General features: G+C 32.5%; 2 protein-coding genes and 1 long non-coding RNA gene across 3 annotated transcripts; 1 reads left to right on the top strand and 2 right to left on the bottom strand.

The window, feature by feature from the left end:
• Positions 1 to 7,978: 7,978 nt before the first annotated feature.
• On the bottom strand, positions 7,979 to 9,516 carry LOC108328766 (uncharacterized). Its single transcript, XR_001832145.2, has 3 exons — positions 9,361 to 9,516; positions 9,161 to 9,257; positions 7,979 to 8,669 (listed from the first exon to the last, which is right to left on the bottom strand). It is a non-coding gene; the product is annotated as an uncharacterized LOC108328766 (long non-coding RNA).
• A 587-nt stretch (positions 9,517 to 10,103) lies between these two features.
• On the top strand, positions 10,104 to 13,537 carry LOC108326821 (uncharacterized protein At3g27210). The gene is made up of 3 exons (XM_017560397.2): positions 10,104 to 10,620; positions 12,569 to 12,649; positions 12,917 to 13,537. The coding sequence occupies exons 1-3, from the start codon at positions 10,401 to 10,403 to the stop codon at positions 13,342 to 13,344; spliced, it is 729 nt and encodes a 242-aa protein (XP_017415886.1). The 5' UTR covers positions 10,104 to 10,400; the 3' UTR covers positions 13,345 to 13,537.
• A 7,286-nt stretch (positions 13,538 to 20,823) lies between these two features.
• Positions 20,824 to 25,654, bottom strand: LOC108327947 (triacylglycerol lipase 2). The gene is made up of 9 exons (XM_017561685.2): positions 25,225 to 25,654; positions 25,012 to 25,131; positions 22,752 to 22,892; positions 22,566 to 22,676; positions 22,205 to 22,348; positions 22,066 to 22,106; positions 21,873 to 21,952; positions 21,477 to 21,572; positions 20,824 to 21,379 (listed from the first exon to the last, which is right to left on the bottom strand). The coding sequence occupies exons 1-9, from the start codon at positions 25,402 to 25,404 to the stop codon at positions 21,051 to 21,053; spliced, it is 1,242 nt and encodes a 413-aa protein (XP_017417174.1). The 5' UTR covers positions 25,405 to 25,654; the 3' UTR covers positions 20,824 to 21,050.
• Between the last annotated feature and the right edge of the window lie 801 nt (positions 25,655 to 26,455).

Genomic DNA, 26,455 nt, shown 5'->3' with positions numbered 1-26,455 from the left:
TATAATATTTCAGAGGCATTAAAATGATTATCTAAAATATATATATACATATATATATATATGCATATATGTACATATATATATATATATATATATATATATATATATATATATATATATATATATATATGCATATATGTACATATATATATATATATATATATATATATATATATATATATATATAAAAGAAAGCTTGAATAATTGTTATATTCCATCTCTTTTGTCGTCCAAACAAACATGTGCGTGGCATCTCATCTCAGGGGTCACTACGGCTACGAGTAGTGATGAGTCTAATTCTTATTATTATTGTTTATAGATATTAATTCTTTGAATGGGCCCACATCATATGAATTATTGAAATTGACTAGTTTGTTAAGGATCCAAAATAATAATCATATCCATTCAATCATGCAATAACTTTATCTTACTCTCTTTATTGTTGTTTTCTTTTCGGTCTCTTATATCTCTTTTGACCTATATTACTCATCATATATTTTATCTACCTAGTTATCATTTTTCATATTAAAATTTGAAAGACTAAGAAAACAAATTGTGTTGTTAACTATGTCAAAATGGTGCAGTGGAATGTTTAAGGTGAATAATAAATTAAGAGAAAGTGAATTAGTTTCTTATCACAAACGTGTGTCTTTAATAATTTTCTCTTGATTTGAATTTCTTTAGCAGATAATTAAAACAATAGTAAAGATTAAGAAAGAGAGAAAATTGCACAAATAATTTTACACTAATTAAGATTACGAGGATTCTATGTCCAGTTGTTAATCCCAAACAGAGATTAATGTTCCAGTATCACAAAACCAATAAACTATTACAATCACACAAAAAACATGTTAGGAAATCCACATTGAAAGCTTTGATAATGTAAGGAAGTTAAAGTGTGACCATTTGGTTTTAATTTTAAAGCCTCACATGTTAGGTCCATAAATATGTTTTATCTTCATCAACCATAAGAAGAAAACTTTTTGGTTTTGAAGGGTGGAGAAAGCACTAGTTGATTACTTAACCTTGTGTTGATGTGCATTCCCTATCTTGAAATGTTTCATTTGAGTGTCCTTCATTTAAATACTTCTATAAAAGATCGAGTTGTGTGAAAAAAAATTCAACATTAGCTCATGGTTAAAGTCTTTAATGTTGTTGGTCCTACTTTAACTTTAGATAATTATGAAGCTGATTAAGTTTGTACTAAAATTTTAATTATGAGCTTAGTTTCCTGCATACAATTTGCGGTTCTATTCACACATTGTTTTTATGAATTGTGTCATCTTTAAAATAGTATATTGCATTATTCATTATTTATTGTAGTACTTAAGAGCTTTTATTTCTCTGTGTGTAATGTTAGTATTAACTTTCAATAATTGGAAAATTGCAATTTGAAAAGAGCATAGAATGATATCATTAATATTTGAAAATAATATCATAGGTATTTCTAGCATAGTGCAAGGCTATATGTAAGGAAAAAAATCACCCCATTAATAAGAAATTATATCCTAATAATCAAGTTTAGCTTCTTGGACAAACTCCTTTACAGATTCCTTTGATTAAAGGGATTTCAAACCTGATACACTGAAATGATTTCAAATCTTATCCATATTTTGGAAGAGAATAATACAAAAATCGGAAATGGGTCATACTATGCCTTGTTGTTTTGGAATTGTGCATTTGTTTTATCTGATTTAGACAATTTCACTATTGTATTAAACATTGTATGTAGGAAAAAATTGAAGCATATGAATCCATAACATCAACGTCTCTATTAAAAGAAATATCCAGTTCAGATTCATTGGCTCATGCTTTAGGAATCCAAAAGCATTGTGGACATGTGATGGAGATTGATTTGAGGATGCTTCTTCAACAAGAGACGCTCCCCAAGGTGTGTTGATGAAGCTCTTAAGTGTCATTTGCATCTTCACATAGGGTCGTTAGTTTACTTGTTTACATAGCATTCAATTCCTTCTACTTTCCTTTTATATATTGTCTTGTTTATCTTTTAAGTCTCCGTGGTACTTAGCTTACTTGAAAGCATCTTAGATAAACCTTTCTTTGGTTTTAGGAGCATTCTTTGCATTTGCATTTAAAAAAAGTTGGAAGATTTTTACTTAGAAGCTTAGGTAAGGGTAATCTAAGGAAACTCTGGCTAGGAAGGACTTGGTTTTTAAGCTTGTCCATTGTGACCCACCTCTCCTTCTTGGGAGCTACTTGGAACATTCTTACTCTATTGTTTCTCTTTAGAAATCATCCACCCAAAAGAAATTTTTACTTGTGAAAATCGTTTCATTCATAGTTGTGAAGTGTTTTGAAAACCTTTATGAACTCTTTAGAACTTTACAACATGAGTAAACAATCTCATCATTCAAGTGTTCATGGTAGTATAAGAGATAATCAAGAAGACTTACATCTTAGGTATGAACTTACACAAAAAAATAAGCAAGTTAGAGAGTAGTTTACTGAGTTTATGATGGAAAAAAAGAGAGAGAAAAACAAGATGAGTCATCTAATAGAAGAAGGTACACTAGAGAAACATTCACCTGTCATAGTAGAAATGAGCTTCAAAATAGTCACCACAATTAAAACTTCTAGCATTCTAGTTTTGATGATCGTTTTTGGGATCATGATAGTTTATATTATAGGTATATTGAGAATGAGTTGTGTTTAAGAGCTGAGAATGACATTCCACATTTTGGTAGAGAATTTGATTGAATGTAAAGTCTTTTTTCCAAAATTACAAGACTTCTCTTCTTGAGTTCTCACCTTATGAAATTGTCTTCTTCTAAACTTCTTCATACCTTCTCCTTCATGGTTGGCCTAACCTCCTAGAGGGACATCTACCAAGACCACACTACACCAACATCTTCATCCCTTTATTTCTATTTTGCTTCTGCTACTATCAATGGTCATATGGAGTTCATCCTTTGAAGAAGCTTCATCAACCCAATTGGAAGATCTCATCTTATGTTGAATAAGCATTCTAAAATCAATCTCCATCAACGCGTTCACAGTCTAGGCTTGGTCCCTTGCTCATCTAAAGTTTTTGGAGTCAATGCTCATTCTCATAGTGGATCATCTTCAGCTTCAACTTCTAATGTTGAATTAAAAACTGAAGTTAATGAATATTTTATCAATTACTTAGTTTGTTCCTTTTATGATTAACTTATTAGATAATATTTTTCTTACTTTTCAAATAATTTCATTTGTTACAGGTATTTTCATTGACATCACAAGTCAATGAAATGAAGACAATGATATCATTATTGTTGCAAAACTATTCGAGTCAATTGCCTTCACAGTTTGCCACATTTCAACTATCACTGATAATAATTGCTAAATTTATTTGTATGATCTTTTTTTAAATTTATAATCGACTAACTATTGTGTTATATTGTAGGTATATGATTAAGGAAGTGTGCCAAACGATGGATGTAACGAAGAAGAAGAACATTAGACATATTTCTCTTTAATTTTTAGTATTGAACATTGTTATTGAACATCTTTTTGTTTAATTTTTATGTATGAACAATTAGTTGTATGAATCCTGTATATTGAACAATATAGTTTACTTTATATAATAATATTCAATTTTAGATTACATTATTTGATTGTCTGTATTGATATTAAAACCAGTTTTATCATAATCCAATTTCAACACAATAAAAAACAAAAAGAAAATTGATTAGTATACATTTTCGACAGTTTTGGATAAAACCAATGGAAATAGGAGCGGTTTTCTCGAACCCCGGTTAGTTTCGATACTTCTAGCAGAACCCTGGGAAATTACTATGGTTTCTCAGAAACCCTTGGAAATAGGGGCAGTTTGCCCGAACCCTGGTTAGTTCCGACGATTTTAGCATAACCACGGGAAATAGGATCGGTTTAGCAAAAAATCGCAAGTAATTATTTAGCAACGCTGTTTTTTCCACCAGTGTTTGCAATAGCGGAAAACGTATTTTCGAGGGGTTAAAACAACCGATAACACCAAAAATATCTCCTGGAAAAATTGCATATTTATAGTGATATAAGTAGTTAACGACTACTTAACGACACTAAATCAAACTAAATATATATATGAAGATCGATCATTGGTTTTACTATTACACTAAAAATGAAAGTTATCAAAACAATTTGCATGATAAACATATTTTCATTAAATGTAAGAACTTTATTACTACTCTATACTTTTAGATAAAGTTATCCTTAAAAGAGTTTTAGAAGATTGTGTTCGAAGATTGTGTTTCTACTCAATTCTATAGACATATTAAAGAACACGATCTAATAAGGTTCTTTAAATCTTTTAGCGGCAAGGAGCCTCATTTCGTCCAACAAGAGCTCTAAAAGCTACTACTAAGATCTTACCACCTTTCCGCAAACCCATGCTTAAGATCCTAGTAAGATCAGGTAGTAACTGATTTTTATGCTATTATTTATACAATTTCTTTTATTCATGAATTGATTAGAGTTTCATTGATATATGAAAAAGTGTGTTGCAAAATAAGTGTAAATCTAAATCCTACATTAAGTAAAGAAGAGAAGGAAGAAGATTCATACATTTATTGTCATAAAGTTTGGGGTTAGAAGTATTATCAATCTCTTATATAGATTAGACTCATGTCTTATTACTGTTTTGTCTTTCCAGTGAATCCCCATCAAAAGACTCTTCACTAATATCAAAGTCAATGGTTAGTCTCATTACTTGTTAAAATGGGTTTTTTATACTAATTCTAAAATCGTTGTAAAAACAAGAGGAATAGAAAGTATTGACTTTTTATACCGAGTTCAGAATCGATATAGAAAGTGTCACTTTTTATACCAGTTAAAGTTACAAGTGGTATAGAAAAATTCATCCAAATCGTCCCAAAATTCCAAAATTTCACCTTTCTTGACTAAATCAACCTCATCATAACCTAAATTTTGTCTAACATTGCTATATTAAAAATCTCAAGTGCCGAAACAAGGAAATGAATCAAATAATAATAGTGAGAGGTCGGCCACCACGATTTCAAGCTAAATTGATGAGCTCGGCCAAATTGTATTGAGCTCAGCAAGACGCCATTGAGCTCAGTCGGATGTTGTTGAGCGAGAAGAGTTACATAATTGATATCAAAAGGCAAAAGGAATTTCAGAAAGGGTTAAGGGGGAAGACGGTTACTGAGCAGAGACAGGTACAAAGTAGAGATAGTTACAAAGTAGCAGAGAGAGAAAAGAAATCAAGAGGAGAAAATTCGTACCAACAATCTACTTTTCACATATGAATGCGAGCTCCACCGCACTTGAAGCAGATCTACTACCACAACAACAAATGAAACCAAATCACCTCCCGCGTCGCTACAAAATGCGACCTCACAAATCTCCAACCCGCCAGCGATCCTTGTTGGAGGAGGCAACTCCATGCGAGTGACAAAACATTTTATTTAGATTTGGTTCATAGTGTGTCAGATGATGAAGGAGAAGGAGGCATGGGCAGAAAAGGTAAAAGAGGAGAACGAGGGTTAAGGATTTGGGAATCCTTTGTTTACTAATAAGAAAAAAAATAAGAAAATACTTTATATACTAGTTATAATTAAAATCGTTATAGAAAATTTTCTTATTTATTACAAAAATATTATTGCATCCACTTTTTTACTGGTTATAACTAGAATTTGTATAAAAAGTTTTATTCTATATTACAAAAATGTTACCATACTCACTTTCTATACCTATTATAATTATAACTAATAAAAAATGATTATATTATTTATTGTTATATATGTCACAATACCACTTCTTATACATGGTGGATTATAAGTGGTACAAATAACCATTATAAAAAGTGTTTTTTTACTGTGCGTGACACATTAAAATGAAAGATGGTGATACAAGTAAGGACTTCTCGTGATTGAAAGGAGAGATTGTTCAAAAATTCAAATATAAATCTAAGTTCTAAACAGACATACAAAAGTCAATTAGGTTAGAGTCTTGTCCATCCTGGTTTAAGTTGAACTCATGTAATATAATATTGGAATTCTCTTAATAAATCTTCTTTAAAAAGACTGTACAAAGTTACTTACGCTAAATATTTATATATACGTGTAACTGTAATTCGAATTGAAAGAAAAAGTAAATAACATCTATAGAGTTATACATGAGTTTATTTTACCTTCCGTTAGAAAAGTACGATAGCTAATAGCTAAACAGTTTGAAGAAAAAAAAATCGTGGAATTTAATTACTTGGGTTGTATGTTTTTTTCTTTGTTCTGCCACTAAACATGCTATGTAGCTGGAAACAGTGTGGAAAATGGAATTTAGTGTGAAAACATATGTGTATACTTGGAGTGACCCTCCTTAGCCCAGGCCTCAGAACAGAACAATAATTTTAGCACAAAATTGCATTGCATATATAAAAAGGTGGCACAACAGAGGCAGCAATAGTTACCAACTTTTTTGGTTGGAGCAGCCATATTAGATGTATTGGCAGAGGAACAACTTTGTCCAACAGTGTAAAAGGTTCCCATTAGATTATGTTAGATTGCATTCATCAAGTGGGAATTATGTGCATAACTTTATAATGTATGCGTACAATCCGGATTCTAAGTTGAATTTACATTCTTCTTGAATTTCAGCCACTTTGAATCAATTCCACCACTTTACATATGCGATTCCTACTTAATTTATTCTCCTCTTTTTATATTTAAACTTTTTCTCATACATAAACAACTAAATTTAAAAGCTTATTCTTTTAAAAAAAAAGTTAGAAGTTTTTCAAAGCACACACTTAGAAAAATTATTATTTTCTAAATCAACATGATTTGTGTGGTTTAATGTGCTTATATTGTTGAAGAGGTCGCCCTTTTAGACTCGTGGTTGAAAAGGTACCAAAAATAATTTAGACAAGTTTTGAAGGGAGAACAAAATAATAATTTTAGTTATAATGTTTCAACTTCATCTTATTGAGTAGTGGATTTTCAATTTCTTTAAAAATAAAAAATTATAAAATTGTAACTTCACAATTATTAAACATTTCTTCCCATGTAAGTTTGTTTATGTATAAGTATTTTATACTTTAAAATATTTATATATTATGAGCCTTTAGTTCTTATTTTATCTTGAGTTAAAAAAAGTGTTGAATGAGGCTTTTATTATTTGAGATGAATAAAGGTTTTGTGGTTTTTCTCTCTCTTTTCGTATGGTTGGATGGTTAGGTTTTAGACTTTAAAGCGATTTAAGATTTTTGATGAATTTGATCTTTAACACGTTTTTCAAGTGTAAATTGAATCAGAACCAATGTAGCCCAAAGTCTTGAAAGAATCCTTGATTTGTAATCACCAAACAAAGCTTTGATTCTTCAAGAATGTTTCTTGAAATCACCTGTAATCAAAACTCAACAAGAATGTTAGTATTTGAAAATTGTAACCTTTTTTAAACAAGTTTCAAGTCACATTTATATAGGATTTTCAAATCTTAGGGCATAATAATCGATTATGTTAATTGCATAATTTGTCATGATTTTCCCTCTAATTTAACATATTATTCCATGTTTGTAATCAATTATTTAAATTCTTAAGCCTATTACTGCTTCTTTTAACAGTCTTAATAGATTAAGCTATTTGTGTAATGGATTAGACTATGTTCTCTGTTTTAATGGATTATCAAATTTATGTAATCGATTATATTAATATTTAACCATATTAGTCATTCATTTGTTATTCTTAACAGATTATCTCACTTATATAACATATTATGGTTTACTCTCTGTTTTAACCGATTACGTAACTTATATAACGGATTATAACAGAGTGATTTGTCCCTGTTAAGCTTTCTAAGTGTTCTAGCTAAATTTAACAGATTATATACATTATGTAATCGATTATTTATACTAGAAACTAGATTTTTAATGTTTTAGACATGATTCACTCAACATTAATAGATTCAATCATCTAGCACACACATGTTAAAGATATAAACAATTGTTATGCCATTTTGTTGTACACGAAACCATTATTAATCATTTAATCATTCATCATAAAAAACAAAGATATAAAGAGACTAAGCTCCCCCTATCAACAACAATGACAAACTGAAACATGTTATTTAACATTATCAATGTTTCGACAAGTTGGTCATCATGCAGGTAAAGAGTTGACCCATTGCTAACTGATGTTGAATTCAACTCTGCCTATTGAACATGCTCTCATCCCATTTTGTGCTCTTGTATCTTTTTTATTTTCTTTGAGACTTGAGTTTACTCCTCCCTTCGATAAATAAGAGTACTCAAGTATTGTTAATTCAACTTGAAAATGATATAGAAATATTCTACCAATTTGGCAGCTATTCTTTTGTTCAAAGTTTACTAGATTATCTTTTTTACTTCCCCTAGACCATTTTATTGAGAATTGGCTCAATTTCCTTCAAAATACACATCCATCTCATTCTCCAAATAAACTCTGATTCATCATTTCAAACTTCTACATCAAGTCACATCATCTCCATGGAAGTAACTTCAACTTTCATATAAAATAGGTTTCCATCATTTGATACCAAAACGTGTTTCTTCATTTGGGTCATGTTCCAGTTGGGTCATGTTTCATCATTGATGTAAATTTTGTAGTTAAGTGAAAAATGCCTTGATCCTTTTCCATGATTTGGTATCTCATTCAACAGATCCTGCCACAAGCCTCGGTCTGCTATATGCAAAATTGCAAAGAAAATGCTATTAGATTTCTAAGTAAAGAAAAATATATACATAAAAATGGATTTATGTGTGTTGGAGAGAAATTTCAACAAAAAAGAGAAGTCCCACAGATGCAGTGAGTTCAAAATGCATTATAGTTACGCTGTAAAAGTTTGATGCATATTTATAAATCTCGTAAGCAAGAACAAAAGTGAGATGATATAATGCTTGGCACATGACACATTGATTCAATCATCTGTGATTCTACAATGTAAAAGGGATTTGAGGAAGCGGAACGTGAATCTGAAATGACAGTTGGCAACCAGTCATCTATAAACAAGTATTTTGACACGAAAACCATATGCTTGAGTATCAGACAATGACAATGGAGAATAATGAATTTCAATCTACCACCCAATCAAACGGCCACAATTACACAAAGAAAGCGAGGACGAAATCCTATAAATGTTACTATTAACCAAATCCAGAATAAGGCAACACCTCAACCGCATAAGGTTCAATTCCAAGCTTGCTTCCATCAAATACAGTCTCACACTGTACCCACTCTCGAACTTCATCATGGACTTCACACCAATCGCTGCAACAACACTCCAATTACACAAACCGAAAAATTCAAATTAAAAAAAAAAACTGCAATCTACATTGTGCAGATGTTCGATCTCGAAATTCAAATCTCTTACAAGTACAATCTGTGTCTTAGGATTCTTCGCCCCCAAACAATCACCTCTGCCTCTTGATTATGCGGTGCAGCTTCATCATCTCTACAAGATTTTGGTGCGTCGTCGAAATGGCACTCTGTAGAGGATGATGAAGGAAAGGTAAAGGAAAATTTAATACAAAAGACAAGACTGTGGAAGGAGTCATATACACTTTTTTTTATCCCTTTAATATTTTTTAAAAATTTAGATAATTATTTATAATAAAAAAATTATTTTTCAATTTTATTATTTTAATAATTACTTTTTTAAATTCAAATAATTATTCATTATAATTTTTTATTCTTGTATGATTTTAGTAATTATTTTTCAAATTTAATAATTATTCATAATATTATTTTCACAATATTATATATAATATTTTTTTATTTAATAATTAAAATTTATTTTATTTATAATTATAAATTTGTAATTATATATAATTTTGATTTTTTTAATTTTACTCTTTTAATTATTATTTTTATAGTTTATATTTTATAAATATTTAAAAAAATCATATACACAAACACGATAATATGTGTTTAAGCTAATATCTACTCAATAAAAGTTATAAAAAAAATTATGATTGTTAAATAAAATTAACAGAAATAAAAATATTTCTAACTGTTTGAAGTAAAAGTGATTTAAGATAACATTTGAAAAAAGTCAAATGTAATTTTTTCTTCAATAATAGATATACATATGTTCATAGTGGCATAGTTTTTGTGATGCAACCCCTTCCCTTTGAAGGCCAATCATCTCTTACTTTCACCCATCGTTTCTTCTACTCTTAGTGGGGCGTTTTACTTTTCTTCTTTCCCATCGCACTCACCCTTCTCATAACGCCAAAACTCCTTCGTTCTATTCTCTTCCTCACCCGGAGTTTGCTCATTCTTCACCTCTCTTCTCTCTCTCTCTCACTTCCACTCCACTCCTCTCTCTCTCTCTCTCTCTCTCTCTCTCTTATACACACGCACCATGAAATCTTCTTATATGCTGCACGCTCTTTCCTCTTGAACAGTCAAATGGGTTCGTCCTCTTCTGTCCACCGAAACCAGCAACCCAACATGAAGCACCTCACGCTCTCTTTGGAGTCCAAAGCTGAAAACCTCGTGATTTCTTCATCACCCTTCAAAGAAAAACCCAAAAACGGAAACTTTGTGGCTGATGATGCAGCGTTTAAGTCTCAGTCGTCACCCTCTCGGTCAACCACCACCTTCTCAGTCACGGACTGTGGGGATGATGGTAGGGTCCCTTTGGGGTTCTTCTTTCCTTCCAAACTTTCTATTTTCGTGCATCCTCATAAAAAGTTTGTATTTTTTATTTTCATCCTTCATCATGATCATCATGGTATAAAGTTTTTTTTTTCTTAAAGAAGCTGTTTTATTGCTATAAATAGTCAGAACTGATTTTTTTTTTCTGGGGGTTTCCTTATTTATTTTTATGTTATATAAAACTTTTACTTTTATTGTAATTACTCTTTCTTTTTTTATTCATCTCTTGTAATAACAAGAGCTTGGTATTTTCTCAAATTTTGGCCTTTTGACCTGGTCAAGGGATTATTTGCAGTATAAAATTTGTATTTTGATAGATATTTTCTTCATGGTTGGAGTGGATTTTTAGTGGGGAGGGGAGTTTCCTTTTTTTCCTTCTAAATTAGATTCTTTTTCCACAATCTCGATCCGATTAGTTAAATTAAATATCTGTTGTAGAAAATTATTCTGGTTTTTTACATCACAGTTTACTCCTGCTGTCTTTAATAGAACATATGTTTTAAAATATGCTGAGTTTGCTTCTTCAGTTCCAAATGTTTTTTATTTTGTAGTTGGAATCTTTTGACCTTTATTTGGTATCTCTGTAGGTGGGATATTTTTCTGAATAAGTTATGGTCTGATAACAAGAGAGTCTGTGGTGGTTGAAATTGAAAGAGCTAGTTTTGACATCAGCAATCTGTTAACACTTTTACATGATTAATTTGGTGAATACTATTTTGTTCTTTAGTTTTTTTTGTTTTTAGGCATGCGGAATGTTTCGTCCTTACTTCCATGCCTTCTCTTCATAAGTCAATTGATGGTAATTTTTATGTGGATGACTTTGCTTGCATAGTAATTTTTAAGCAAGGAATCCATTACACAAATTATTTGCCCTTGAACATGCTGTTTTTCCAATTCAGCTCTTTGTTCTAGTAATTTAGGGGAGACATAAACTCCATGTGTCCTAACTCCTAACTCTTACAATATCTAGCATTCACTAACAATATTTGCGTTGAACTGTGTGTGTATGATACAGACAGTATATGAACATCACGCATCAGATTGTTATTTCAGTGACAAATAGTTGCCTGATTTCATGAGATGCTTTGATTGCTACTTGTGATTTTAGGTTCAATTGATGGAAGCTTTTATGATGGTTATCGTATTAACTTTAATTACTATATTCTGATAATGCTTATTTATAAGCGATCCTGGTCCCTGCCTTTTGGAGCTTTTATCCTATTGGGGACCAGTAGTTTAGCAGCACTCTTATGGCTATTCCTCTATCTGTGAATAAGTTATGTTTTCACTATATTGTGCGTGTTTGCAGTTATGGACCACAACAAGCTAGTCTTATGAGGATTACTATTGAGGGAAAATTGGGTGAAAGAAAAAAACTTCTATTTAATAACAGATTAAGATTGTATTGTTGTTCATTGTGACTGTTATTGTAGGAAAATATGAGAAATGTCCCAACATTGTAATCTACCTTTTCTGACCATTCTAACAATTATTTCTCTTGAACTACTATATTTTGTTTTATTATGAGTAGGGTATTCTTAAAACTCTAGAACTGAAAGTAGACTCAACTGTTTCTGCAATAAATGAGTCCCATATGCAGCCTTGAATTGGATCATGTGCTTGTTTACAGAGTCTAGTGTGTTATGATTGAGATGGAAGATTAACTGACATGGAAAGTTCTGTCAGCAATAACATGCTCCCCCCATCCAACAAAGGGACTTAAATCACTACATTGTCCTTATGAAATACTTCTTCTCGATTGATCAGAATCAATAAGCCAACTCATCATTAATTCATCCAATGAAATCCATGTTAACAATCCCTCTTCCATGACATTTTGTTTGTTTTTGTTTTTGGTAATATTCATGTTAGTTTTCTAACTCAACTTTTTGAACTTGGACTTTTATTATACTGCACAGATGGAAAGGATGACTCATTTTTTGACTCAAAGGCCTGGTTAGACTCAGACTGTGAAGATGATTTCTACAGTGTCAAGGGTGGTAAGGATGCCCTGCAATGCTTTTCCTTTTGCATTCTTTTGCTAGTATCTTAATCTGATTAATTGGCATGATTGTGTACTTAACTGAGACTAGGATGTGAGACTTTTGCATTGTTAATAATTTGAGTAGGTAAGACTTTAGAAGGAAACAAAATTGTCATGGATGAAAAGGTTCATGATTTATTGTATGACAAGTTGTGTGATTATAGTTTCTCTCTTCTCAATGTTTGACCCTTCTCCTTCAAATAACTTCAATGTTTGTATACAGAGTTTACTCCATCTCGTGGCAGCACTCCAGTGCACCACATTTTTCTCAACAAAGCCCCTTCTTCTGAGCCTGGTTCTGTTCCAGAACCATCTCCAACAACACAAAAGAAAAAGTTGTTGGATCTTTTCCGCGAAAGTGTGAGAGAAAACCCAAGCGAAGATGGTGAGAACACTTTTGACAGTGAAATGAAAGATGTGAAAGCAACAACTGTGCATGAACTTCCGAAATCTGCACACAGCACTCCGTACGTTTCATGGGGAAACTCTGCATGTAGCAGTGAAAGAACGACGAATGGTGATCATGTATCCCTCAGAGAAAAAACTGTTAAATCTGTGCAGGGGTGCCTTCCGAGCTTGGCTTCATGCCGTAGCTTCAGTGAGAGGAAGAGAAAGACAAGTCCTGCAATAGCAGCAAATGGAAAAGCTTAGTAGACATGATCATCAAGATCAATGAACTCAATATCATATTGTACATCTTTACGTTATCCTTGTAAAGAGCCAAGTAGCAATATGAATATGAAAGCGTGTGCACAAACGGAAGAGATGTAATATATCAATAAGCGATCAGATTTTTGTTTCATAATCTATGAAATAAATACCTTCTACATTGCCTCCATACAAATTTGTTTGCAAAGTATTACTTTCAGAAATTGGCAAATCACAGTTTGAATCATTAAAAAAAATGTAACATGAAAGAATGAATTGACTTTTTTTAAATAAAGATTGGGATTGAGTCAAAAGAAATTAAAAAACAATATTAAACAATTATTATAAATAGTGAAAAAAAATATTAAGCCATTTATTTTTTAATATAATTAATAGGAAAATCTATTGTACCAAAAAGTTTGTTAAATCCTTGAGATGCATCTATGTGCCTAAAAGCGGAATTCGATCCTAATCGTTGATGGACAAACCAAATCTGAAATTAATTTTGGTTTGGTTTTATTAGATAACAATCCCAATCGTTGAGGGAAAAATTGTGGGACAATTTGACGGAAAAAAGTAGTTGAAGTTTGGGTGCAGAGATGGCGAATTATAGAAGTAGATATAGAAAACCCTATGAGGAGTAAATGTAAGCACGAGCTCTCGTTATCAAGTCGGCGTAGATTTTGTCTCTGTGCACACCACCAAACGAGACACCTTATTTGACTTTGCATTTTATTATTTATAATCAAATAATCTTGTTTTACTCAGACAAAACCCAAATTTTTAGTTAATAATATTAATTTTTTTTGCCTTTTCTCAAAAATAGCCTAAAAGTTTTAGATCAGGTTATTCTTAATACTTAAATATAATGAAAATTTGTTTTTAAATGATAAAAATCTAAATAATTGTGGGGATTTTCTCATATTTTATCTTATAATTTAAATGGTATACCCTAGACTATTGTAGGCAATTAAATAAATTGTTTTAGGCTCTGAATAAATCATTTAAATTTAATACAAGTTAGTTAAAGTATGTGTTTCGACATTTTTCGTGAGGATCCTGTTAAAACACAAACTTGACCGAGTGGGCGGACGGTTGCTGCTGAATCCCACAAACTGAAGAAGGTCGGGCGCACGGTCATCCTCGTACTCCTGGCACTGCTCCATACTCCAAGCCGGGTGGTCGGGTACCTGTCAAAGGCACTCCGACACTCAAGTTAGTAATATGACAGAGCAGTTTGTGATGCATGGATCTTTTGCATCATAAGGAAAGTTAGTTCATAACTCATACCTGGAACCTTTATTTATACTGATTGTAATGGGCTTTTACCTTTAGTGGGCCTGACAAAGGCCCTTTTACCTTTAGTGGGCCTGATGTCGAACGATCAATCACACCTTAATCTTCATTAAGGGCTTTAACGAGTCATTAGTATTTAATCACGCAGTTGGCATAGTGAATGACGGTCGTGACAGTCGGCCAGCAGGGCAACCGGCCAAGGATGCCAACCTGGGAGGGACGGTCCTTGACGTCCGCCAGTTTGGACGCTCGGTCCTGATTATGACCTGGGTGGGCGGCCTTGGACGTCCGCTAGTTTGGACGCTCGGTCCTCATTGTGACCTGGGTGGGCGGCCTTGGACGTCCGCCAGTTTGGAAGCTCGGTCCTGATTCTGACCTGGGTGGGCGGCCTTGGACGTCCGCTAATTTGGACGCTCGGTCCTGATGATCATGACCTTGGCAGGCGGCAGTGTTAACCGCTCGTTCGGTGTGCGCGTTGGGAGGACATACAATGACGCGGGCGTCCAGTCACATTTGGACGCTCGGTCCTGCTGGTATATAAATGGGCGTCCGCCCTGACATACCTTCTGGACAATCAGGAGGATGACATGGGCGGCCGGTCCGTTTGGCGACGTGTGTCTTTTCGTACGGCGTCCGGTCCTGCTGGTACAGTATGAAATTTCAAAATTTAAATATTATATTTTTTTGAAAAAAATTGTGAAAAAATTACTACAAATAATTTATAGAGGTAAAACATTATATATTTTTTTCTAGTGATTATGATAATACTAAATTACTAGACTATAATAACTCTAGTATTCTTAAGATAGTAGTAAAAAAAATAGTAATGATAAAGATAATTTAAAATCATCTCCCAAATAAACATTGAATTAATTTCTACAAATTAATTTTTATAAAACCTATATTAAAGATTAAGAAAACACAATACAAATAAGAAAATAGAAAGGTAAATAAAATAAAGAACTAGCCTAAAACTAAAGTCCAACACATACCTAATGCAATTAAAATGAACGAATGTGAAAAAGAAATGCAAAAATATACAAAAGATGATATACCTAGAAATCTACAAAGATGTCCCTATATATATATATATATATATATATATATATATATATATATATATATATATATATATGACTATTGAATAAAAAAGATGAATTTTTAATATTCAAGCCAAGATGAACGAATTAAATAAAATCAAGGATTAAGTATGTTTTCAGTATATGAACTTTTGATGTGAAATTAGAATTCGTCCTTATTCGAAACTTTGATCTATTTTGGCCTTTAAACTTTAAAAATGAATGTATCCTTTTATCCAATTACGTTAACTTTTATTGTCATTTAAAACACATTTTATGCTAGTATTTGAGTTGTTTACACCATTTGATACATTCTCACTTCAATGTTTATTGGGAAATGTGTTTGACATGTCCAAAAAGTTTAATCTACTTAGGTTAAAAAAGACTATATTCATTCACTTTTAAAGTTTGAGGACCAAAATGTATAAAAGTTTCAATTAGGGAGGGATTCCAATTTCACATTAGGAACTAAAATCATACTTAACCATAAAATCAATGAGCATTCAAATGAATAGCAAAGAGATAAAATGCTTAAAAATTGACAATGAAATTGGTTCATTCAACTAATTTTTTAAAATAGAATTCATAATTGGTTTTCTAAAGATTTTATTTAATTGATTATTGTCCTATATTTCAAATTAATCAACATAGCCTCTCAATCAATTTATTGGCGTTGTTACTATTAATCAAAATAACTTCTTAATTAAAAGCAAAAAAAATTAGATTAATCATAGTAAATTTAGTGAAAGTAATTTCTCAATTAATATTATTATTCTAACATTCCATTTTTAATAGTAAAATACTACTAAAATAAAAATATTACATATATGATAATAAAACCACTATAAGAAAACAAACCTACGAAAGACAAGATCTACACCTGTAGAATCATCGACTTCCCAACTATTTCACCTCACCTCCCGCTGGAGCAAATGTAAAGAAAGTCTCCCTAAGCTCACACCATTAGGTGTTCATCGTAAAAGAGAAAACAATATACAACAAACAACAAACAACAAAAAAAGCAAAGGTAAGCTATTTATAGCATTGCTTTTACTTGATTAGGAAATAAAAGATAGATAACAATAAATCACATTAATAATCCAAAGAACAAACAATTAATTCCATCTAATTTCATAATCTAATTAAAAAATTACAATAAAATCAACCCAAAAACTTACCACTGTGTGGAGAATAAATATAACATAAAAATAGAAGAAAAGAGAGAGAAAAGTGGAGAATGAGGTTGGTTGAAATTAGGCTCCCCAAAGAGCTCTTAGTTGTATTAATATAGGAATTAGACTGTGTCCATTTCAGCAATTTTGTTGGTGAAATCCTTTTTCTGCTAATGCAATCTCCATCAACTATCTTTTAAATAAATATAGTATTTCCATGACATTCTTTGTTATTGTGGAGATTTAAAATGATTTGAGAAGATTTGGCCAGATTTGAAATGATTTGGCAATTGTTATCTATGGACTCTTTTTTATTTAATTAAATAAAATGATTATTTAAAAATATCAATTCAAATATCTAAATATAAATTTTTATTAAATTATCTCTCATCATAATGTTTATTGTATTATCCCTTTTAGTGAAAATTACAGAGAAAATCTCGCAGTTCAATTTTTGTTAGCTTTGTTAGCTTCTCTTCCATTTTTTTTGCGCCACTTATTTCTCGCTTAACCAAATTGATGATTCCATCTCTAAGCTTGCTTGCAGATGAAGGAAGAGGAATGAAGGTAGGTCGAAGCTTTGATGTGATTTAGTTTGGTGAAGATGAAATGGAAGTGTGAGGAGGTTGCTCTCAAAAGATGTTGTACCAACTCAAAAGGAAGGTGGTTAGAGAAAATCGAGATAAGGTAGAACCTATCCTTAGGGTGACTCACAAAGTTGAGAGGAAATCTAGGCAGCGTATCAGAGAATACCAGAATTGTCTAGTACCAGGAGTGGTGAGAATACTCAACTAGTCTAGGGTAACAAAAGGTTATTCGCTGACTAGGGATACCATGAGTGGTGAAGAATACTACACAACCAAGAGTGGGTGAAACTCAACCATGTAGCGTATCGGTGGATACCAGGAGTGGTAAGAATACTCAACTGGTCTAAGGTAACTGGAAGTTATTCGTTGATCAGGGATACCGGGAGTGGTGAGAATATTCAACTGGTCTAGGGTAACTAGAGGTTATTCGCTGACCAAGAATACTAGAAGTGGTGAGAATACTCAATTAGTTTAGGATAACTAGAGGTTATTCAATAAGGATACCAAGAGTGGTGAAGAATACTTCACAACCACGAGTGGGTGAAACCCAACTAGACGGTGTATTAGAGTGATATCAAAAGCGTCTAGGGATACCAAGAGTGGTAAATAATACTACGCAGTCAGGAGTGGGTGAAACTCAACTAGTCAGAAGTAACAATGGTTACTTAATATGACTAGGGACATTAAGAGTGGTTTAAAATAACTCAATTGTACTTCATTGAATATTTAATGGAACTCTCTAAGTTAACTTAGAGAAGAACTAGATGTAGCTCTAAGGAGTAAACCCATATAAAAGTTGTTTATGCTAATGTTTGTTTAGTAAACAATTCATTCTTTATGGAAGTGATCTTCATATACACACAAGTCAACAACGAATTATCAGTAAACATTTACATCGTCAAGGGTTACTGCCTATATATATATATATATATATATATATATATATATATATATATATATATATATATATATATATTTATTTATTTATTTATTGTGTTGAAAATACTGTTTGTTCAACCTCTTCTAGTGTTTTCCCGCAACTTCACTCTGTTGTTAACCTCCTTACATGAAGCTCAACAACAATACCCTCAAATAAACACAATTTTTTATTCTTGTTCTAACAATACAAACAACAAACATCATTATTCCGTTCATCAAAATTTATTTCTTTGGAAGAATAAAATAATGGTACGTGCGGGCCATGCTCTTTTACAGGGCACCTTACAAGAGTTTCATAGCTCTTTGATTGAGGGACATGCTGGGTTTTCTAGAACTCTAGCCAGAATTGCTACTCAGTTTTATTGGCAGGGTATGCATAAGGACATTAAGTCTTTTGTTCATCAATGTTTGATTTGTCAACAGGCCAAAGTTGTTAATACTTTCTTTCATGTTTGTTACAACCCTTACCTATGCCCAATGCAATTTGGAAGAATTAGCCATGAATTTCATTACTGGTCTGCCTTCATCTCATGGGTTAACTGTTATCTATGTTGTGGCTCAGATTGTCTAAGGTAGCTCATTTGATCCCATTGAAGATTGACTATACTAGCAAAGTGGTAACTGATTTTTTTTTTTAAATATAGTGAAATTGCATGGATTCCATAAGTCCATTGTCTCAGATAGAGATAAAGTTTTCACTGGTCCGTTTTTAAAATATTTATGGTAAATTAGTGGCACAACATTGAAAATGTCATCAGCATATCACTCTCAATCCTGATGGTCAATCCGAGATTCTCAACAAATGTTTGGAATTGTATTTCAGATGTTTCACTTTTGACTCTCCAAGAGAATGGTCCAAGTTTCTTCCCTGAGTAGAATATTGGTATAACACAGCTTACCATACAAGTGCGGGCATGACACCCTTCAAAGTTGTATATGGCCGTGATCAGGCCCAGCTATTAAAATATGTTCCTCATGATAAGGATACGTTGCAATGAAAGAGTAATTGTTGACAAGAGATGCTATATTGCAAAAGTTGAAAATGAATTTGCATAGGGCATAACACATTTAAAATAAGTATGTTGATAAAGAAAAGGCAGGATATGCAATTTGAAGTGGGTGATTTGGTGTTGGTGAAATTGCAACCATATCGACAACACTCTTTAGCTCTAAGGAAGAATCAGAAGTTGGGCTTGAGATATTTTGGTCCCTTTACCATCATTCAGAGAGTCGGGAAGGTTGCTTATAAATTGAAGCTTCCAGATTCAGCAAGGATTCATCTAGTATTCCATGTTTCTCAACTGAAATTGTGGCGTGGAAACAATGATCAACCTTATGTGCCATTGTCCATTGTGACTCAAATTTATCTCCTGTCATTCAACTTATTGTTGTCTTAAAGTCTCGTGTCATACTCAAAGGAAACCAACAAGTTCCACAATCTTGATTCACTGAAAAGATGGTTTACTTAATGATGCTACTTGGGAAGATAATTAATATAGTGCTTGATCAAGCTTACCCTCACTCCTTTGAGGACAAGGTCAGTCATGATGGAGGGAGAATTGTAAGAAAAATGGATGCAACGGCCTAGGAGGTTGACTCGTGTGTGGGGCCAGAGGAAATAACTACAGATGAACATGTGGAGAGGAGAGGAAAAGGCGCACCATCCAAGAACATAAAAAGAAAGAAGGACTATGAGTGAGATATTCGCTAGTATAAATGTAATAACCATTTAGTGAAAGGGGTGTGGTTGGTATCTTTCTTTTCTCTTTCATGAAATTTCTCTGTCCCTATTCGTTTTCCTTTGGAGAACCAATTTCAGTGCTGCATTGTTCGTACGTTTCTTTATGATTTTCATGGTCATCAATACATAAGGCATTTTCGTTAAAAATAGAATCATCTTTTAGTGCTGTTTTTTTTAGTGTTTCATTACACATCTCAATGGGTAGTTTGGAAGCTCAAATTTTAATTTATATGACAGATAATGGCACAACAAGAGAGGAAAGAAACAAAAGGAAATCAACACTAGAACCAAAGAGGGTTATGGTCAGAAGAAGCGGGTGTTAATTGTGGCTGTTGGAGATTAGTTGGTTAATTTGGTGTTGTTAATTACTAGTTCAATAAGCTCTATAAATATAGAGCATGTATCAAACTCACTGGTATCTTTTTCATCCAAATCAGTACAGTGAGTTACTTCTATGAAAGTCCTCTCATGTTCTTCGCACTCAAAAACTTTTGACCTGAACAAGTTGGGACATGCATCTCATTTCAATAAGCTCTATAAACTGATATTTGACACTAGATTTTCAAACGAGCTTCAATTACAAAAACAGTGTACGTGTATATATTTCATCTGAAATATTTTGTGATATGATCATTCAATGAATATGTATATATTTGGAACCTTCCATCTTAGATAGTTCAGGCCAATAGCCAATTTCTTCTGCATTAGAACACAACACAACAGATGCACAGCAATTGCAACACCAAAGCAAATCACTAGTGATACTTCATTACTTTTGTAATTGGCCATTACTTAATCTTCACAGGATAACTTAGATTGACCTAAGTAATCACTAGTAGATGAAGGAACACGTTTCATGAAACTTGATTCTTTCTAACAAGTAATTTGCTTGCCATCAAGTGTTAACTTGATGATTGAAAAATGAAACAACAGCATTGTATACCAAGTCCTTGGCATTGAACCCCATTACATAGTCGGCGTGAGCATATTCCTCGATGAACTGAACACTGAGCTTGTCCTCATCATGAAACTTGAGTTTATCAAGTAAATTCTCAACATCACGAGCATCTGAAAGTGCATCTCTTCCACCATAGCTAATGAAGAGAGGGAGGTCATGAGGGATATTGGAAAGGTTGTAGATAGGAGGGAATATTTCTCCATAATGCATAATATTATAGTCTGGTCTCACATAATTAAATTTTGTCAACACCCCACGTCTTACAGCTGCAATACATAGTAATACAAGCTTCCTTGATTAGCATTAAGTAATTGAACTCAATACACCAGAAACGAGTTATGTTGCAAGATGGGAAAATCTTACTCTGGGCCAAGTGCACCATGTTCTTTGTTGATGTTGACTGAGGTTCATTCATCAAGAATAGATCAACAGTTGAAGAATTGAGGCAGCAATTTTTACCTAAATAGGACATCACATTTCGATCACAGACACAGTCAGAAAACTTTGACAGTTTAAGTTATGGTTTAACTAAGTTTTCAGTGGAAATATAGATAATTTCAGTTCTAATTCTTTAAACTAAGTGGGGTTGTGATTCTCTTTAGTTTTTTTAGATGGTCACTATCATCAATTTACTGATATTTAATGGCGTTAACAATAGTATTAAACCTTGATTTACTTATAAGAAAAGTGTCTCCAATATATAATGCTTAATTAAAAATCAAAATAGTTAAGTGATAGAGTTTGGGTAAAGACTTAGACCAGTTAGTGCAGTCATCAAGTCATAGCAGTCTATCCCAGGGTAAACGCAGAGAGACTTAAGGAAGGCATCAACAGGTAACCTACACAATGAAGTTGCTAATAAAGCATTAAATTGTATATATTATAGAATCATAGTTATGGTTTAAAAGTATAAGGAGACAACTTCACTAATTTGTGAGTTCAATGCCCTTACCCTTTTGGATTAAATTCTGCCAGACCGAAGAGGGTAGTGACCTGTTTGGCAAAACAAAAATCATTGCCAAGATTCAGCAAATGTGTCTTCTTGTAGGTTCATATGAACATGATTTTATAGTAATACAAGTGCCACATACCTCACCAACGAAGGACTTAGCAGCAATAACACCAAGTGCTGTGTTCATGTGGCTTAAATAAGCTATAGGGCTCAACAAGGCTGCTGAGTTCAGCTGGTTAACCAATGTTCCTTCGGAAAAGGATGCTAAAGCTATCAAAGTTCCCTGCCAAACACGGTCTTTCAATTTCAGAACTAAATTATTCTCTTCATCTTTAACTGATAACTTGTAATTAAATATTGTTAATATATAGACTTTTATATTATCAATATCAATCGGGATTATCATCATATTTGATAATTTACATTCAGATTGTAAGAAAATCTCAAGCTATTAATAAGTTCGAATTAAAGTTATGTAATAAAAGAACGTAATGCAGTACCAAGGAGTGGCCAACGTAATTGATCTTCTGCTCTGTTTGGCTGAATACATAATTAAAGACAGCTGGTAGATCATAGGAGACAAGTTCATCCCAAGACCAATTCCAGAAGGCCTGTCACATTGACATAGAAGAGTTAATTTAGTACATTAGAGCAAAAACACAACATATCCTTAAAAAAGGACCAACCGGACTAGAGGGGTCCAATGAGATGTGTCGGCGGCTAAATCTGGTTCCTCTGCTGTTTGCAATCCACACGTCAAAGCCATTATCAGCTAAAATCAAAGGTAGGTCTTGCTCTGGAGAATTCAGAAGCCATGTTACACCATCCTGCATCCATCATCCGATTATTTAAGCTAAGTACTCAAAAAGCACATATTTCTGTTACAAGAAAAATCTTAATTTTTTCCATTTTTACCAGTAAAAAGTAAAGGTTAAATTTCTTACCACAGGTTTAAGAAACAAAGCTATCTATTAATCACTATAGTAACAACAAATTTTAATCATTGTAGTGTTTTAATCAATAGATAATAAATCTAACTTGCTAAAGAGACTATATGAGATTTCGTAGACACTTTTATTTTTTCTATTTTGCTTTCATAACTTCTTCTGCAATTCTCTATTTTATACCTACAATTTCCCTTTTTAAACCTCCAGTACCTTTTTTCAATCACCCACTTTTATTATTTAGCTTTTATTAAGTTATTTTTAAAGATGTGGAAGGATCATGAAGTCTTTCTTTTCTCCTGGTTAGTATACATATACTTTTTAAAAATAAATACATGCTTCTGAGATTTATATAAGTTGAATCAGAATCCTGTAAACAGTTAATCAATGACTATTATAATATTATGACAGAAATTAAACACAAGTGTAGTAAAAAATTAAAGTCAATTATAATCTTAAAGAGCAGTTCCATTTAGTGGGGTGTCATGTTCCTATGCTATCTTGGTTGGGAAAAAACCAAAATCGATGTGACAGAGATACGTAAAAACAACTACCTAAATGTGTACGCATGACACTGAGTGGGGTTTCTATCATGGGTTGGGGATTGAGAATGTGCATATAGCTTTTTGAATTTTACAAGCATGCTTTGTAGCGCTTGATCAAGAAAATATGAGATTATTAAAAAGTATTTAATACATTTTTTTAGACGAATAAATTATTGACACATGGATGTCATGTGTTCTGAGATGGTAGATTGAAAAATAAAGGCAAGTCAGTGCAATTATGATGTAATGTCCGACACTTAGACTGTGTTTCTTCTTTTAGGTATATATTTCGTAGTATGAAAAGGATCACTTTAAGGATTGGGTTTCTCGAAATTACAAAAAAGAAGAAAAAAATTAGAGAGGATACTGATGATATCATATACTGTCGTTAATTTCAAGCCCCGTTGATGGTGGGAAAAAGTAACACAAAAGGAAAAAAAAAAACAGAATTAATCATGAAAATTTGTTATGGAAGTCATAACGAAACATAAATATCCTAGGAAGCATTACTTTGGAAGATATCTGAAGAAAATCAAATTCGTATAACGCGGACTTTAACAGCTGGATCACATTAATAATGGTTAACGCTTATTGACCCCATTTAATCAAATAAAATGCATGCTTTAACTAAAGAGTAAAGTAAAATTCTTTTTCTTTTATATAGAATTTAACATTTATAAAGATGATTCATTCAGTTTTTATTTAGAAGATATCGATTTTGAAAAAACAAAAGACCTTTTTCTATATCATTTATTGTGAAAATTGTTTTTCAAGCACCTTTCGATTGCTTAATTGTAACGTCACTAATTGTAATAATGCGTTAAGCAACGAGACATATGAGCATCACGTAATTTTTCACCTTTATCTAAAATAGCATAAAAAAACAACTCTTAGTGTTGTGAAAGACGCGGAACTTTTGCCACCTTATCATAAACCTATCATTGTTTGTGGTAACGTTTGTCTCAAGAATGGCAAACAGTGTGAAATGAATGGTGTGGGCAAAGAGGAATAAAAAGAGAATAAAATATTGCGTGAGTAGAAAAAAAATAACATAAAAGAGATATGAAAAAAATTATGATTAAAAAAATAACGAAAACATATATATTTTTTCACGTCTAATGCAAAATGAAATGAACATGATATGATTAATCAGATGTAACAACAAATCACGTAAAAAACTCATAACGCATTGCTTTAAAGGTATAACGTAGGAATTACATAATTTAACTTTAATAATTAATATACACATAATCATCATGACGAAAATACTGTATCGAAAAGGAAGAATTTCAAAAACTTCTTTTTGTTACTGAACAGTTTAAAAGGCTGAGTTGATATTAGTGTGTTTAGATTTCTTTCAGAAACTGTCCATTCAAAACGGAAATCATGTTATGAATGTTGTGTGCAGTTGAATTTGAAAGTAGGAATTGAAAGCATAATACAGAGTTCCCACTCACCACTAGAACTCCGTGTTGTATGATTACTGGTTGTTTGCTAGTTCTGCTACCGCTGCCCTTACCACCACGACCTTGTGGGATCCTTTGCACACTCAGAATATATCCATCATTTGTTGTAACCTTAAAAACATGTCATCAACAGAAAAATGTTTCATTATTTTGATCATATGTTGATGTAATTAATATCTCCGAACACGGTTGCAAACCATTTACCTCGTGTTCTTGGCACTCGTATCCATGCACAATGACAGAAGAGGAACATAGACCAGAAACCGGAGGGTTAATGTTTCTGCCAAAGGAACCACGGCTTGAAGCATGTGGTTCGTGTGGGAGGGTTGTGAGGAGCAAGAAAAAGGTGAAAGCAGCAAAAGTCATTGAACCTTGAAGAGCCATGTTTGTGAGATGGTCTATCTATTAAAGGCGTTGATACGTGTGTGTTTATATAGGGTGTGGGACAAGAAAGAAGAGGAAAGTAATTGTATGAAACTGAAGAAAAAGGGAACACCAAAGGATGGGAAAACGGTTTTTGTTAGATTCTTCACTTTATCTGCTTGAAGACAGGTTCAAATAATAATAAATTAAGGTCCAGATTACAAGAGTTTGTGAGGGGAAAATTGATAGAAAATTAAACTGAAACACATTCAATTAAAAGTGTATATAAAATCATATAGACTCTTTTGAAAAAGATTAACTAAAAGCTACTCAAATCAGAAGAGCTATTTAACTGTGGGGGTCCACTAATCTTTGTTAGGGGTAAGAAAAATGGGTTTCAATCAATTCAACAAACTGATGCACTGATTTCTGATACAAATCACTGTTCTGCTCGTAAGTCTGTGTTGAAAAGATCACTTTGGCAGTGTGAAATTTGAAGGGATGCAGAAGCTTGTAGGGATAGAAATATGCCAAAAAAGGAGTGTGGGGCCCACCTAGTGTTTGGGATGTTTTTCACGTCATGGGTTGGGTGGTGTGTGCTTTTATCTGTTTTCTAATGCCATCGATCAATAAGATTGAGAAAAAAAGATGAGAGTGATCAGTACTGAGAAGGACGTGATCCTTTCACTCGTATGAGGCTTTCTGGATTTAGGTGTGAACAGGAGAAACATTGTTTTTGTGCTTTCCGAAATGAAAAAGTGTTTCCATTAAAATTTCATTCATGGCAATAGTTATTGTGGTCAAATGTTCCAGTTGATGTAGGCAGTCATTAAGGGGTAAAAGGACATTTAATTAAAGCATTTAATTAAAGCCTTCAATTAATAACGATTTCTTTTTCTTTTTCTGAAGCAATCAATGTATTGATTACTTTTTCACTGAATTTGCTTTGGAAAGACTGACGTTGTCTGATGAGAAGGCATGAAAAGTGGAAGGTGAAAAGTAAAAAGTAAAACCTTTGGTTTTCATTCCTTAAAACCGAAAGAAACAAAGAGAACTTGACAGCAAGTTCAGC

This window comes from Vigna angularis, chromosome 2 (genome assembly GCF_016808095.1).
Source record: "Vigna angularis cultivar LongXiaoDou No.4 chromosome 2, ASM1680809v1, whole genome shotgun sequence".
NCBI lineage: Eukaryota > Viridiplantae > Streptophyta > Magnoliopsida > Fabales > Fabaceae > Vigna > Vigna angularis.
Note: the sequence above shows the minus strand (reverse complement) of the source record. Positions and strands in the feature narration are given on the sequence as shown.